Genomic DNA, 13,823 nt, shown 5'->3' with positions numbered 1-13,823 from the left:
CCTATGGGGCGGCAACGCCTGTGCGAGATCTTTACTAAAAACTTTACTTAAATCATGGTATTCTTCTGGGACACGATCAAGGCAAATAGGTTCTAGGACTGGGCTAACTAGTACGGTGGTAGCCCCCTCTGCCGACTTCAAACAATGAGCATGGCAGAAGGGACTCCAGTTCTCTAGGGCAGGCTTCTCCCCAATCAATATCGGGATTATGAGTCTTTAACCATGGAAGGCCCAACACCAGGGGAGCAGAACGGGAAGGCATAATAAAAAACCGCCTTCTCTCCACGTGATTTCCCGAAAGCCTCAAGATGAGTGGACCGGTAGTATGCCGTATCTCCGCCAGAAGGCGCCCATTGAGGTCGAAAACCTCCTTAATCTTTTCTAAGGCTTCCACCGGGCTTCCTAACGCCTCAACAACACACGGATCCACGAAACAGTCGTCTGCACCCGAATCAATAAGCGCGATAATCTTAAGATTCATTCCGAACCCTGACAACTCCCCCGACAATTCTAGCCGTTTATTATTAAGGGCAGACCTAATCGATGGGCTTGGTTCGGTTCCCCCCCGGTTCGTGCTTACCCTGGTTCGCGTCCGTCCCGGACCCCTGGGTCTCGTTGGCTCGGCCTCCCAGTCGGGTGGTTGGTCGCGTCCGGCGTGGAGGTCTTGCTGGACATGAAGCCACCCGATGCCCTGGTTGACCGCAGTGGAGGCAGGCTCCAGCTAGCCACCGACGACGGCGCTCCTCGGGGTGCAGGCGTCCACTTCCGACTTGCATGGGCTCCCCTAAGTCGGCTGGGGAGCCCGGAAGGGTGCGCGCTTCCGCGTCGTCGAGGTGGGTGAGTCCGGACGTGCTGTTGTTGGTGGCCGACCCATGCCGCTCACAAGCACGCTCTCGGTGCCGTTCCCGTAACCGGTTATCCAAACGTATGGTAAGTTCAATAAGACCCTCAAGAGTGTTTGTATCGTCGCGGACCGCCAGTTCATCCTTAAGTAGAGTGTTCAGTCCACGACGAAAGATACTACGCGACGCACAGTCATCAAATCCGCTCTCCGCGGCCAAGATACGAAACTCAATCGAGTAATCCGCGACAGATCTTTCCCCTTGTACTAAGTCTAACAACCGACCTCCGGCCTCTCTCCCTTTGACTGGATGGTCAAACACACGTTGAAATTCTAAAACAAAATTCGGGAAAGAGGACCGGAGGTCCGGTCGTGAGTTGCTCACCACCATCGCCCATGTAGCGGCTTGACCAGACAGGAGACTCATAATGAACGCTACCTTGGACTGATCACGAGCATAAGTGTATGGTTGCTGGTCGAAAATGAGAGAACATTGGTGCAAAAACTGACCGCAACCTCCCGGCTGTCCAACGTAACGCGACGGGTGGGGCAAAACGGGTTCCCTTGGTGTAACCGGGAGTGCTGACGTGGCAGTGTCCGTACGCGAAAGTTCCGGGTTTTGCACCCCGCGAGAACTGAGCTGCTCGAGCCTCCCAAACATTTCCTCACACCGGTGAGCAAGCATGCCCACCACCTCTTGGAGTCCGACCAAGGTGGTTTCGGTTTGCCCGACCCGTTGTCCCTGACTGGCCAATGCCCTTCTCACCTTCTCTGAGTCTGCAGGATCCATGGTCGGATTATTCTGTTACGACTCGACAGAGTCGATGAAAAAACAGATCCCAGAAACGCAGGCTCAGAGGAGGAAAAATACAATCTCGATTTATTTTTGACAAACCGAAGAAGCAAAGCTTGCTCGCAGACGAGAATTACACAAAACACTTGCAAAAGGCAAGGAGCACTAAGGTAACTGAAAACACTTGCAAAAGGCAAGGAGTACTAACGTAACTGAAAACACTTGCAAACGGCAAGGAACACTAACGTAACAAAAACACTTGCAAAAGGCAAGGAACACTAACGTAACAAAAAACACTTGCAAAAGGCAAGGACCGAATAGAAAACACAAAACACTTGCCACCGGCAAGGACTACACGAAATATTTACACGATATCAATCAAACACGGAAGGACAACAAAAGGCGACGCGGATAAACACACACGTGAATATGAAACTAAACCTAGGACGACAGCAGATTCAAAACTTTACCAACAGGAAAACGCGGAGAACACTTGGACACAATGGTGAGCAAATAATAATCCGACAGCGGGCAGTGCTGCTCAGAGTCCTTTTAAAGTCTTGATTGCAAATGTGTAGCAGGTGTGGCGCTGGGGAACGCCCCCCTCGTTACTGGCACTGAAACATAAGAGCACAACAGGGCTGAGAACCGAACCATGACACCTTGCTTCCAAAGGGTTACGCAAGTGCCTGTAGGCTAAAATAGAACCCAAATTGTTAGTGGGAGATATTAACAGGTGTGATAAACTTATGACATTGAGTTAAATGAAATAATTAGGCCTACCGTCCTGACGAATTCTCTGCCACTTCGGGTAGCCGACTAAACGAGTATCTACTTCTGCTAAGCATTAGACACATTCACTTTTGTAAAATGTTTGGCGTCCTTGTGTCTGTGACCAAATGCAGACCGTGTGGGATCTAACGAGCGGCACTCCTTCCTCACCTTTAATGCTTGTCCCCAGGTCTCAGAAACCCTGAAAATTCCCCCCAGATCCCAAAACCCATCATTTCAATTATGGTCCCTGTATCAATCTATGAAAGTTTGAATATTTGAATGGAATTACAGAAATTATTCAACTTTTTGAGGATATTAAAAAATTTTGACGAGCACCTGTATACTTTGTGGGTATGCAATTAGCTGCTTTTGGCTTATGTAATGCACTCACTGTTACTATTATGCCAACATCTAGAGATGGGCAGTGAAGCTTCATGAAGCGTTGTGGCTTTTCTTTAAAGGGACAGTCTAGAATTTTTTGCCATCTAGTGGTAAACTACTAGAACATTGAATAATCAAGTATTTCTACACACTGTCCCTTTAAATGGCGCCGAACCAGTTCGGAGCTTTGGTGCTTCAGTAAAAGCAACATTAGGGACATGTAATGTAAAGTCAAAGCAACTATGTGAAACTTTAGCACACTCTTATCCTTCAGCAGTAAAAAAAATAAATATGATGCAGATGAATTTATTTACATAAGACTGCTTGTGTTCAGGACGGCGCAGTGGACGACTGGGTAGCATGTCCGCCTTCCAGTGCAGAGGACGAGAGATGGAGTCCCGGCTTCGGCCTTCCTGGGTGGAGTTTGCATGTTCTTCTCGTGCCTGCGTGGGTTTTCTCCTGGTACTCCTGTTTCCTCCCACATTCCTAAGACATGTTTGATAGGTTGATTGAACACTTGAAAATTTAGATTCTAAATTGTCCTTGGGTGTGCTTGTCTGTGTGCCCTGGATTGGCTGGCAACTACTTCAGGGTGTACCCCGCCTACCGCCCGAAGACAGCTGGAATAGGCTCCAGCACCCCCCTTGTGAGGAATAAGCTGTTAAGAAGACGAATGGATTGGATAGATGCTTGTGTTAATGTAAATAAAATTGCCTTTCAACAGTTTTTACCATAAATAAATATGTATGTGAATCAAGTATTTGCCAACAGAAGCAATAAAAGCAATCCAGGATGTATTTTTTTATTTCATAAATAATTTCTCCGCAATCAAAGGTTCACGTGGCTCCTTTTCACACTCACTATATTTTTATCTTTTGAAAAATAAATAAATAAATAAATAAATAAATAAATAAATAAAACTGTATGCATTGCATTTTCATGGCACCAAAACAACCGGTCAAATCAGTGTCAGCCACTAAACTGTTTTTAATTGACACAATATTCAATTTGTCAATTCAACAACATAACTTTGTCAATAAAATGAGCAAACAAACATATACAATCAGACATTCCAGTTAAATGACAAAATCAAAATAAAGATTACACATTAACATAACATTTAGGCAAATACAAATTATGTATAGAAAATTATGTATAGAAATTAACATACTTCAAATAAACAACATAGATATATATCAAAAATATTTTTACCTTTCTTGTTTTTGACAGAGACTCAATGTAAAAATCACTATCAATATAACTTTTTGACTTGATTGACCCACACATACGCAAATGTGTTGCGCAATCTCTACCGGCCAAACTATTTGCTTCCTAACATGAAAGTATTATCTTTTTAAAATCACTCACCGATTCTACCTCGATGTAAAGCATTTCTACAAATTGGCCTCGTGTAGTGGTGCCCACGCCTGGTCCTTGAGAGCCCCTATTCAGACTGTTTTCCATTTCTCCCTCCTTCAACACAGCTGAATCCAATGATCAGTTCATCAGCAAGCTTTGCAGAAGCATGATAACAATCTTGATTATGAATCAGGTGTGTTGGTGAAGAGATCTTGAGGGATCTTGAGCACCGAACTTGGGCACCCCTGGCCTAGCGTCTTTAACTGATCATCGCAAAATTCAATATTGACTACTAATATCAATACAGTGGGCCCTCGCTACTTCGCGGTTCACTTATCGCGGATTCACTATCGTAGATTTTTATTTGGGTCCATAACTTAAGTCAATCGCTACACTGTAGTGCCATGGCAAACACAATTGCACTGATTTATAACATTTTGACAAAAATAAGCATTAATATTCACATTCATATGCATCAAGTACAAAAAAAAAAAAAACTTTCGGCATTCCTTCTTGATAATTCAACGTGGATGGCAGCGGATTGCATTTCCATACTGCTCAGTGAAGGCCGACAAGTTTCGCTTGCGGTGGAAACTGGAAGTATGTTTAGCAATAATACTTCTCCTTTAAACATAAATAAAATTAGTAATTATCCTTTCAATTAATGACAAAATGTTATTAACATCATTATTTATTTATTTTATTTTTTTAAACGACCACGACTAAGTGGAAATTCACTTATCGTAGGCGGGCGCGGAACATATCACCCACGAAAAGCATTGTCACCGGCACAACATCCATTTGATAAGAGAACCTTTTAGCATAAACTAGAGATGCTCCGGTCTGATACGCATCGGGCCTGATGTTGGAAAATAAATTGCATCGGGTATCGGTGACAAAGGTCCCGATCCGCACCCGTGCTTATTTGCACTGACATAACCATTATAAAGAAGTTTTGTTCCTGCTTATTTTTAGATTCTGTGTTACCCAGCTAGGGGAGCTGTTGGTTAATTTCCAAATGTTCTACTGTTACTCAGTTATTTAACAAACAATTCAGAAGCTTGTTTTTTCCCCCGTTTATAAAGTTGGAGTGGGGTGGTTTGGTATCGGTTGCGAAAAAGACGAATGGTAGCATCCCTAGCACAAACAACCTTCCCATCACGTGTCCTTGTGTGTGTTGTTAAATCGGATTACTGATAGATGCTTTTACCATCATCTGAGCAGGCAACAGGTTTTTCTCCAGTGTGTGTCCTTGTGTGTCTTCTTAAATTTGAGCTTGAAGAGAATCTTTTGCCACAGTCGAAGCAGGAAAAAGGTTTCTCGCCAGTGTGTGTTCTTGTATGTGTTGTTAAATCTGACTTTTTAGTGAAGCTTTTGCCACAGTCTGAGCAGGAAAAAAGATTTTGTTCAGTGTGTATTCTTGTGTGTGTTGTTAAATCTGACTTCTGAGAGAAGCGTCTGCCACAATCTGAGCAGGCAAATTGTTTCTTCCCAGTGTGTCTTTCCATGTGTCTTTGTAAATTTGATTTTGAAAAGAAGCTTTTCCCACAATCTGAGCAGGAAAAAGGATTTTCTCCAGTGTGTGTCATTGTGTGTGTTGTTAAAAATGACTTCTGAGAGAAGCTTTTGCCACAATCTGAGCAGGCAAAATGTTTCTTCCTAGTGTGTCTTTCCGTGTGTCTTGTTAAATTTGATTTTGAAGAGAAGCTTTTCCCACAGTCTGAGCAGGAAAAAGGAGTCTCTCCATTGTGTATCATTGTGTGTGCTGTAAAATATGACTTCTCAGAGAAGGTTTTGCCACAGTCCGGGCAGGAAAAAGGTTTTTCACCAGTGTGTGTTCTTTTGTGTGTTGTTAAATATCTTTTTTCAGAGAAGCTCTTGCCACAATCTGAGCAGGAAAATGGGTTTTCTCCAGTGTGTGATCTTTTGTGCATTGCTAAATTTGACTTTTGAGAGAAAAGTTTCCCACAATCTGAGCAGGAAAAAGCTTTTTCGCCAAAGTGTGTGATTTTGTGCCTTGCGAAATGTGACTTTTGAGAGAAGCTTTTCCCACAATCTAAGCAGGAAAAAGCTTTTTCTCCAGTGTGTATCATTTTGTGCCTTGCTAAATGTGACTTTCGAGAGAAGCTTTTGCCACAATATGAGCAGGAAAAAAGTTTTTCTTCAGTGTATGTTCTTGTGTGTCTTGTTAATTTTTCCTTATCAGAGAAGTTTTTGTCGTCGTCTGAGCAAGAAAAAGGTTTCTCTCCAGTGTGTGTCCTTGTGTGCACTTCTAAAGACCACTTAGAACTGAATGTTTTCGCACAGTTAGAACATTCCCAGCATTTGTGGTCAGTGTGACACGAACTATCACCTTCAGCGTGTTCATCATCACCATCATCATCAGTTTCAGCAAAGTGGGACCTTATGTCGTGATTTTGTGCTGGTGATGGTCCACAGTGGTCTGCATCACCTTCTGTTGCCATGTGTTGTTTTGAGCTGCTCCCTGGAGGCTCGGCACCTCTATCCACCTCACTCACACCCTTGTCTTCATTGTCACTCTTTAAAGGGGCAAAGGTCAGTGGTGACTTGGTGATATCGTCCTCAACCTCCTCCTTTTTGACACAAAGGGGAGTTTCCTCTTCTTTGATGTAAGGAACACAAGGATGCTCTTCCTCCTCCTTTTTGATGTGAGGGGACTCTGGCTCCTGTTGCTCCCCTACCTCCTCTTTAACATAAGGATGCCCGTCCTCCTCTTTAATGTAAGGATGGTCTTCCTCCTCGTCTTCTTCTTTAATATAAGGATGCGCCTCCTCCTTTTTAACGTGAGGGGACTCTGGCTCCTGTTGCTCAGGATGAAGATATATTTCACTGACGTCTGCAAGACACAAGAAGACAAACACACATTTGGTTTGGTCAAGTCAAATCTCAAGCGTGACTTGATGTTGTGTATTGATGTTTCTACAGCAACACATTGGCGTGGGCCCAATGCGTACGGTGTGATGCACCTGAACCCGACTTGGACCGGCCCATCAAAAAAAAAGAAAAAAAGCCATATTACCATATTAATATTAACCATATTAATTTACAATGAGTTTCATCAGCATGAATCATAATGTTGGTTATGGTCTGCTGGTCCTGCTCTGGACCTCTGCATCAATGATGATTGTTGAGGCTTGGTGTGAACGCAAGTTTGACTTCTTCCTTTTGACATTTTGAGTTGTATTATCGTTTTATTGAAATTACATATTTTCTACCACCTTTATCATAACGCCACCCCGAAAGTATATTAAATAGCTAATTTAGGACGCGAAGAAACCGCAAGTTAATTACGCCGTCATTGTATGATACAGTACAAGTCTCCGGTGTTCGTGGCTAGTAGCTAGCTGGGGGTTTTGTAACTCATTCGCAGCCTGTTCTCCAGCATGCTCGCCTCACAATCCTGACGTCACACTAGCAGTGTGCAAAAATCTTGACCGCATTTTCCCAGAACTTAATTTGCCCATCATGACCATACATTAATGATGATTCCACTGAAATACAAACATGATTATTTTTTTTAACACCATAATAAAGTAGTTCTTTACTACGCAAGTGAGAGTAAAATAAGTGTACAAACCTGCTACGGGGAGCACAACTTGAGGATGTTCATAAACATCGTCCAGTAGTTGATGATGTTGCTCGCTCTCTTCTTTTATGCCGACAAGTTCCTCCTCGTACTTTGGCGTTGTTCTTGCATTCATTTTGGCACAATAATGCCAACAAAGTCCCACTTGATCTCTAATTGACTACGTGTTGTGTGCTGTTCTTTGTTAGTGGCTAGCAAGCTAAGCTAAGTAGGCCGAGAAGCATCAACGAGCCCCCAGACGGGTTTATCCACACACGGAGATTTAATATATTATGTTGTAGTCCTTTAAAGTAGCGATGGGAGTCCTGTGTGGAAGCTTTGGTACGTTTAGAAACCGTGGCGTGAACGCTGAACGGAAGTACAGTAGACGAGCCAGAAGTCACGCAGGAGTCAGGACACCCCCCCGCTGCAATGTGATTGGCTGCTGGAAATCGTCGAGGCTTCTGAGCAAGCACTGTCAACAAGTCACCGACAGATGTCGCCATTTTTTCTGCAAATTGAACACGCGATTTCCCAGATCCGTCAAGGTCAAGCCTCATTAAAACTCAGATTACTTCCATCCATCCATCCATTTTCTTGACCGCTTATTCCTCACAAGGGTCGCGGGGGGTGCTGGCGCCTATCTCAGCTGGTTCTGGGCAGTAGGCAGGGGACACCCTGGACTGGTTGCCAGCCAATTGCAGGGTACACAGAGACGAACAACCATCCACACTCACAAGCACACCTGGGGACAATTCGGAGCACTCAATTAACCTGCCATGCATGTCTTTGGAATGTGGGAGGAGACCGGAGTACCCGCAGAAGACCCACGCGGGCACGGGGAGAACATGCTCAGATTACTTATATATGTGTGTGTATATATATATATATATATATATATAGTAGGTCTCATTGTTATCTTATTCAATGTTTTGTTTTTCTTCCTATTTAAAGATTAAATGCCTATTTCAGAAGGGGACTTATTGAAAAGAGCGCCAGTTTATTGTGGTAAATTTGAAGTAGTTTTAAAAATTTGACCCCCAACTTGAACTTATCAGGGATGAGATTTAATTATACTTCAGCCAAATATTATGAGTTTAATGTATTGCTACCTAGTAATGTCCTAGCTGTAGCTAGTATACAGTATCTGATACTGATATTATTGCTTTACGCAATATTTGTACTGTAAGCAACAAGCTTTTGTTCCTAAAGTCAAGTAAAACATGTTGTCCTGGGGTGCACTCATCTGCTTAATTTCAATGTTTAACAGCAAATTTTTTCGATGCTGATTACTTATTAGCTATCGAATCAGATTTTTGAGATATTTTCACATTTTTACTATTCCTAAAAATATTACTATATTACATACTGCATTGTATTATTACTGTTAAAACCTTATGTGCTTCAGAAAAAAATAATAATAATCGAACAATGAACAACAGATTTCGAACAAAAAAATATCTCTAAAGGTTTATTTGTATCTTTAATTTTGGTTGGTTAGTTGGTAGGTTATTGAACATATAAACATATAAACTAGAGCTGTCAAACGATTCAATTTTTTAATCAGATTAATCACATCTTAGAATTTTGGTTAATCATGATTAATCACTTCATTAAAACATTTTTTTCCCACCAAAATTTGAAAAGCAACTCCATCCATCCATCCATTTTCTGTACAGCTTACTCCTCACACGGGTCGTGGGGGTGCTGGAGCCTATCCCAGCTGGGTTTGGACAGTAGGCGGGGTACACCCTGAACTGGTTGCCAGCCAATCGCAGGGCACACAGAGACGAACAACCATCCACACTCACAAGCACACCTAGGGACAATTCGGAGCGCCAAATTAACCTGCCTCGCATGTCTTTGTCTCACGGAAAACATGCAAACTCCACCCCGGAATGCCGAAGCCTGGACTCAATCTTGTGTCCTCAGTACTGTGAGGCGGACGTGCTCACCACTCGGCAACCGTGCCACCCTGAAGAGCACCTGTTATGTGTTAAATCTTTCTACATTTAATATTATGAGGACGTCTTCAACATGCTTTGATCCACTACACACTCTAATCTTCCTCGTTTTCTAATCAGTTAATTACTTGCATAATTAAAAAAAACATACCCCAAATGTTTTGACATGAACAAATATTCTGAATGCCATAAGCAAATAATAATAATAATTAAAAAAAAATGGCTACCAGCTTCTTCTAGCCATCTTTTGTTTCCCTTTTAGTGGTGGGAACCCGAAGAACATCACTTAACGTTTTTCTCTTTTTTCCCCCCAGTTTTTTTTCTTTGCTGGGTGGCACTCACGCTCGCCGCGGCTCTGCCATTGCAACGCAACAGGCTGAGCGTGGACAACACTTTTGTCTCTGTCAGGCTGTTGGCCTCCCAGGCGCACTCCAAAGCCGGACAAAAAGGGCCCCTCCAAAGCCAGCAGGTCAGACTCTGGAACAAGCCACAAACTTTATGACCCCAATAAAAACAAAACAAAAAAATAAACCTCCTACCTTTACACAAATGATAATGTTTATTTGGACATTGTTCGTATTAGTCCAGTATGCCTTTTAAAGAGGTGGTTTGTAGTTTGCAGTGGTCAAAATACAGGTTTTTGTGACAATAATTCATTTTGTTTTTATTGATAGTCAAAACATTAATGACCTTGGAATTCCTTGTCAGGTGTTCAACTGTTGCTAATTCTTTACTTTCTTTCCTTTTTTTTGGGGTAAGAAAATCCAATTCTGCTATATGAGGACATGAGAAAGCAGACGATAAACATACATCCAGTCGCTCATATTGGGTCTAGATTATCAGATGCTGGCCCATTTCCAACTATGAAATGTAGAGAGCACATATACGTGTCTTCGATGACATTTTTCACATAAATCCCTGCTGTTTAATTGCACATGCTTGATTGAACCCAGCATAGACATTCCTCTGGAAACTCCCTTCATTCGATCCCGGTCACAATATCACCAATCACATAGCGGCAGACACCAAAGCAGCGGAGGTTTGTTGTAACCATAATACGTCTGTTTAGGATATTTATGGTGAAATAGCGAGTCAGTTCACAAGTTTTACCTCGTACGAATACACTCCCTCAGTCGCCTGCCTGTTTCTTTTCCAAAAATCAACGGGCCACACCCACGTGCAGTGCGCTGTTCTAGAAATCGTAGTTTGGACGTAATTTTAAACTGCCCTATTGGGTTGAGTGGTCAGGTTAACTTTTGGTCCCATGTTTACCTGATTAGAGAAATTCCATCAAGATCATTTAAGATCATTTGTCTTTAGCTGATTTTTCTTTGTTGATTTTTTTTAACTTTTTACGATCTTACTTGTTCCTATTTCCTATTACAGTAGTTTTGCATTTTTAAGGTCTCAAGTAGATTAGAAAATAAACGTGCACATAATCAAAACCTGATTGTGTACTGTATGTTTTTATAATTTATATGAAAGGTTAACCTCTCAGATGAAAAACAAACACAAACTACTTAAATGGAGCATCCTTCACTTTAATGATTGATTTACTAAGGTTATCATCTGTTATCTTAATTGTAAAAAAATCTAAAACCGATGTGGTCCTCCGAAAGGCAAGCTCAAGTTTAACTTAAATATTAAACTCGAGTCTCCTCCAATGAATGAACGACTCAATCAATTATTTAATTTAATGATTAATTTACACAATTTACTAATTACGAAATTCCAATGAGATGATGTTGCTACTCTAGTCTGAACAGTTGAACATAAAAAGCGGCAATTAATACCTATTTGTTGCAACTGCGTTCAAACTAACTGAAACTCCATGAAACCATCAGGATACATTAGCAACTCCCACTCCTGTGCTGAACTTGGCCTGTCCTCAGTGTCTTTGGTGCAAGTGTCAAGGGTGATACCAGCTCCAGAAAAGTAAATATGCCACACCTCCTTTAGCCCAGTTGCTGCAGCTTTGTAGCTTTCATCTTTGTCCAGAGTGCATCGGACTTGAAAGTAGCGGTCAAATGCGTCGAGAACTTGATCCGAGACACCCGAGGATTCTCCACTTGCCTCTTTTGGCTTATACGAGGCAATGACGCGACAGGGGGCGGGGCTCGATGTCTGCCGCTCAAGGAGGCCCGTGAGAAAAGTCGCCGTGTCGCACAACAACGCTGAGAGGCGTGCAGCGCGGGATTGCTCGCCAGGGTGACACCCCATGTGGATGTCACCTGCAGGTCCACACAGAAAGTCCTCCAGTCTGTCCACGATGATCAGTGATGGAGGGATGGGAAACGTGTTGGTGGACTCATGGAGGCCTGCCACTTGCTGGAGCAACTCCTCCAATGTCCTCGGATAGCAGAATTGGATTTTCTTCCCAAAAAAAAAGAAGGAAAGAAAGGAAGGAATTAGCAACCGTTGAGCACCTGACAAGGAATTCCAAAGTCATTAATGTTGTGGCTATAAATAAAAACAAAATGAATTATTGTCACAAAAACCTGCCATTTGAACAGAGCTGTGTAGACTTTTATATCAACTGTATATGAGAGTCAAAATATTCGACGCAGCTCTTCTGCAATTCTGCACCACTGCAAATCACAACCACCACTATAATGGGCATACTGGACTGTTATAAGAACATAATCATTTGTGTAGCAGGAGTTTTTTTTTTTTTTTTTTTTTTTTTTATTGGGGTCAAGGGTCATAAAGTTTGTAGCTTGTTAAGTGTTATTCAAATAAAATAAAAAAAAAGTAGGCCTACTGTGCTCCCCCAACCAATTTAATAAAGCACTCTTTTGCCATTTATCCATGTAAATAAGTTTGTTTCTTTTGGGAATTTAAACTTTTTATACATAAGGACAAGGGATCTAATCAGTACTTATGCTTTTAGTATTTAGTTTTACACAAGACAAATATCTGTACTTCTTGTGACAGAGTGCATCTGGGTATTTATGTTTTTATTTCATATCGTACCTTGAGACTCTCCGGGCTCACACATGGAACACGTTTCTGCAAAGACACCGGCAGGCTTTGGATTTGCGTTTGGCCGAAGAACACCACCCTTATGCTCATCTGACAGGCAGCTGTGACAGCCGCTAAGAGCAACATGGAGCGTCCAAGATTTTGCTCTCCAACGATTAGGACGCCGCATTGTGCCGGTGCTGGAGGAGTAAAACTGAGGTCCTTCTTTGAGTCCGTCTGTGACATAAAGGTAGTTAACATATGTGTTAAAACGTCTGCCATAACCGAAGGTTTAGTACAATGGCGGTCTGACGTTTCCCGCGTCTGTTTACATATTGCACGTTGGCGCTCTTTCATTGTGGTCCGTGTAGCAACAACCACTTCCTAATCTTTTCGTCTTTTTTTTTTTTTGACTAGACTGCTATTTTCGTGAATTTCAGCTATATTAAATAAATGAAATTTAAGAGCGTGGTAGATGCTGGAAATTTAGGTTTTAATCCAAACATGGTGAAAGAGAAAAAGCAACGTTTTGTATTAAACACTTCCGGTTACGAACCTGCACAACTTCCGATTGTTTACGGCATCTTAAGATAAACGAAAGCAAGGAAGAATGTCAACATTTATTTACTTATAAACTTAACATGGCACGTGTATCAATGTACCAATTTTCATATATTTTGTTAAAAATAAATAAATAAATAAATAAATAAATAAAATGTGTTACATGAAAATAATGCTGTTTTTATTTCCCCAATCATTTTAAATAAGCACATTTTAGAACTGTAATTTTAATACTTTGATATTTTTGGTCATATCGGCTCATGCCTATTAATAAATTTTCCCGGTGTGTCTGTGAAAACTGCTCCCTGCTCTGCAGCTCATGCACACTTAGAGCAGGCACGTTTGGTGGTAAACCAGAAGACCGACTATAACAAAAACATTTTTGTCATCCAGCATAATAAACATATCCCTTAGGTATGCATATGACTGTTATTGTAAAATGCAAGTAAATTAATGTAAAATATCGTGAGACGTATCGCTTTGAAGATAATGTATTTGGATACATATGTATCGCGATACGTATCGTTTCATGACCCCTGTATCGTGATACGTATTGTATCGTGAGGTTGGCGGCAATACCCAGCCCGAGCTGTCACCGTCTTA

At 41.9% G+C, this 13,823-nt stretch overlaps 2 protein-coding genes across 2 annotated transcripts; both read right to left on the bottom strand.

The window, feature by feature from the left end:
* Positions 1-3,577: 3,577 nt before the first annotated feature.
* LOC144003233 (uncharacterized) lies at positions 3,578-8,177 on the bottom strand. Its single transcript, XM_077499265.1, has 2 exons — positions 7,747-8,177; positions 3,578-7,005 (listed from the first exon to the last, which is right to left on the bottom strand). Exons 1-2 carry the CDS (start codon positions 7,868-7,870, stop codon positions 5,339-5,341), a joined length of 1,791 nt encoding a protein of 596 aa, XP_077355391.1. The 5' UTR covers positions 7,871-8,177; the 3' UTR covers positions 3,578-5,338.
* Positions 8,178-11,223: 3,046 nt separating this feature from the next.
* Positions 11,224-13,144, bottom strand: swsap1 (SWIM-type zinc finger 7 associated protein 1). The gene is made up of 2 exons (XM_077499402.1): positions 12,672-13,144; positions 11,224-12,071 (listed from the first exon to the last, which is right to left on the bottom strand). The coding sequence occupies exons 1-2, from the start codon at positions 13,014-13,016 to the stop codon at positions 11,511-11,513; spliced, it is 906 nt and encodes a 301-aa protein (XP_077355528.1). The 5' UTR covers positions 13,017-13,144; the 3' UTR covers positions 11,224-11,510.
* Positions 13,145-13,823: the final 679 nt, after the last annotated feature.

Source organism: Festucalex cinctus, chromosome 1 (assembly GCF_051991245.1).
Source record: "Festucalex cinctus isolate MCC-2025b chromosome 1, RoL_Fcin_1.0, whole genome shotgun sequence".
Classification (NCBI taxonomy): domain Eukaryota; kingdom Metazoa; phylum Chordata; class Actinopteri; order Syngnathiformes; family Syngnathidae; genus Festucalex; species Festucalex cinctus.
This window is presented reverse-complemented; position numbering and strand designations above follow the sequence as displayed.

Coding starts and splice junctions, on each gene's coding strand:
- LOC144003233 (XM_077499265.1), bottom strand. CDS start 7,870: ATGAATGCAAGAACAACGCCAAAGTACGAGGAGGAACTTGTCGGCATA. Junction 7,006..7,746: donor AGTTGTGCTCCCCGTAGCAG/GTTTGTACACTT, acceptor TGTGTCTTGCAG/ACGTCAGTGAAATATATCTT.
- swsap1 (XM_077499402.1), bottom strand. CDS start 13,016: ATGAAAGAGCGCCAACGTGCAATATGTAAACAGACGCGGGAAACGTCA. Junction 12,072..12,671: donor TGAGCCCGGAGAGTCTCAAG/GTACGATATGAA, acceptor TTTTTTGGGAAG/AAAATCCAATTCTGCTATCC.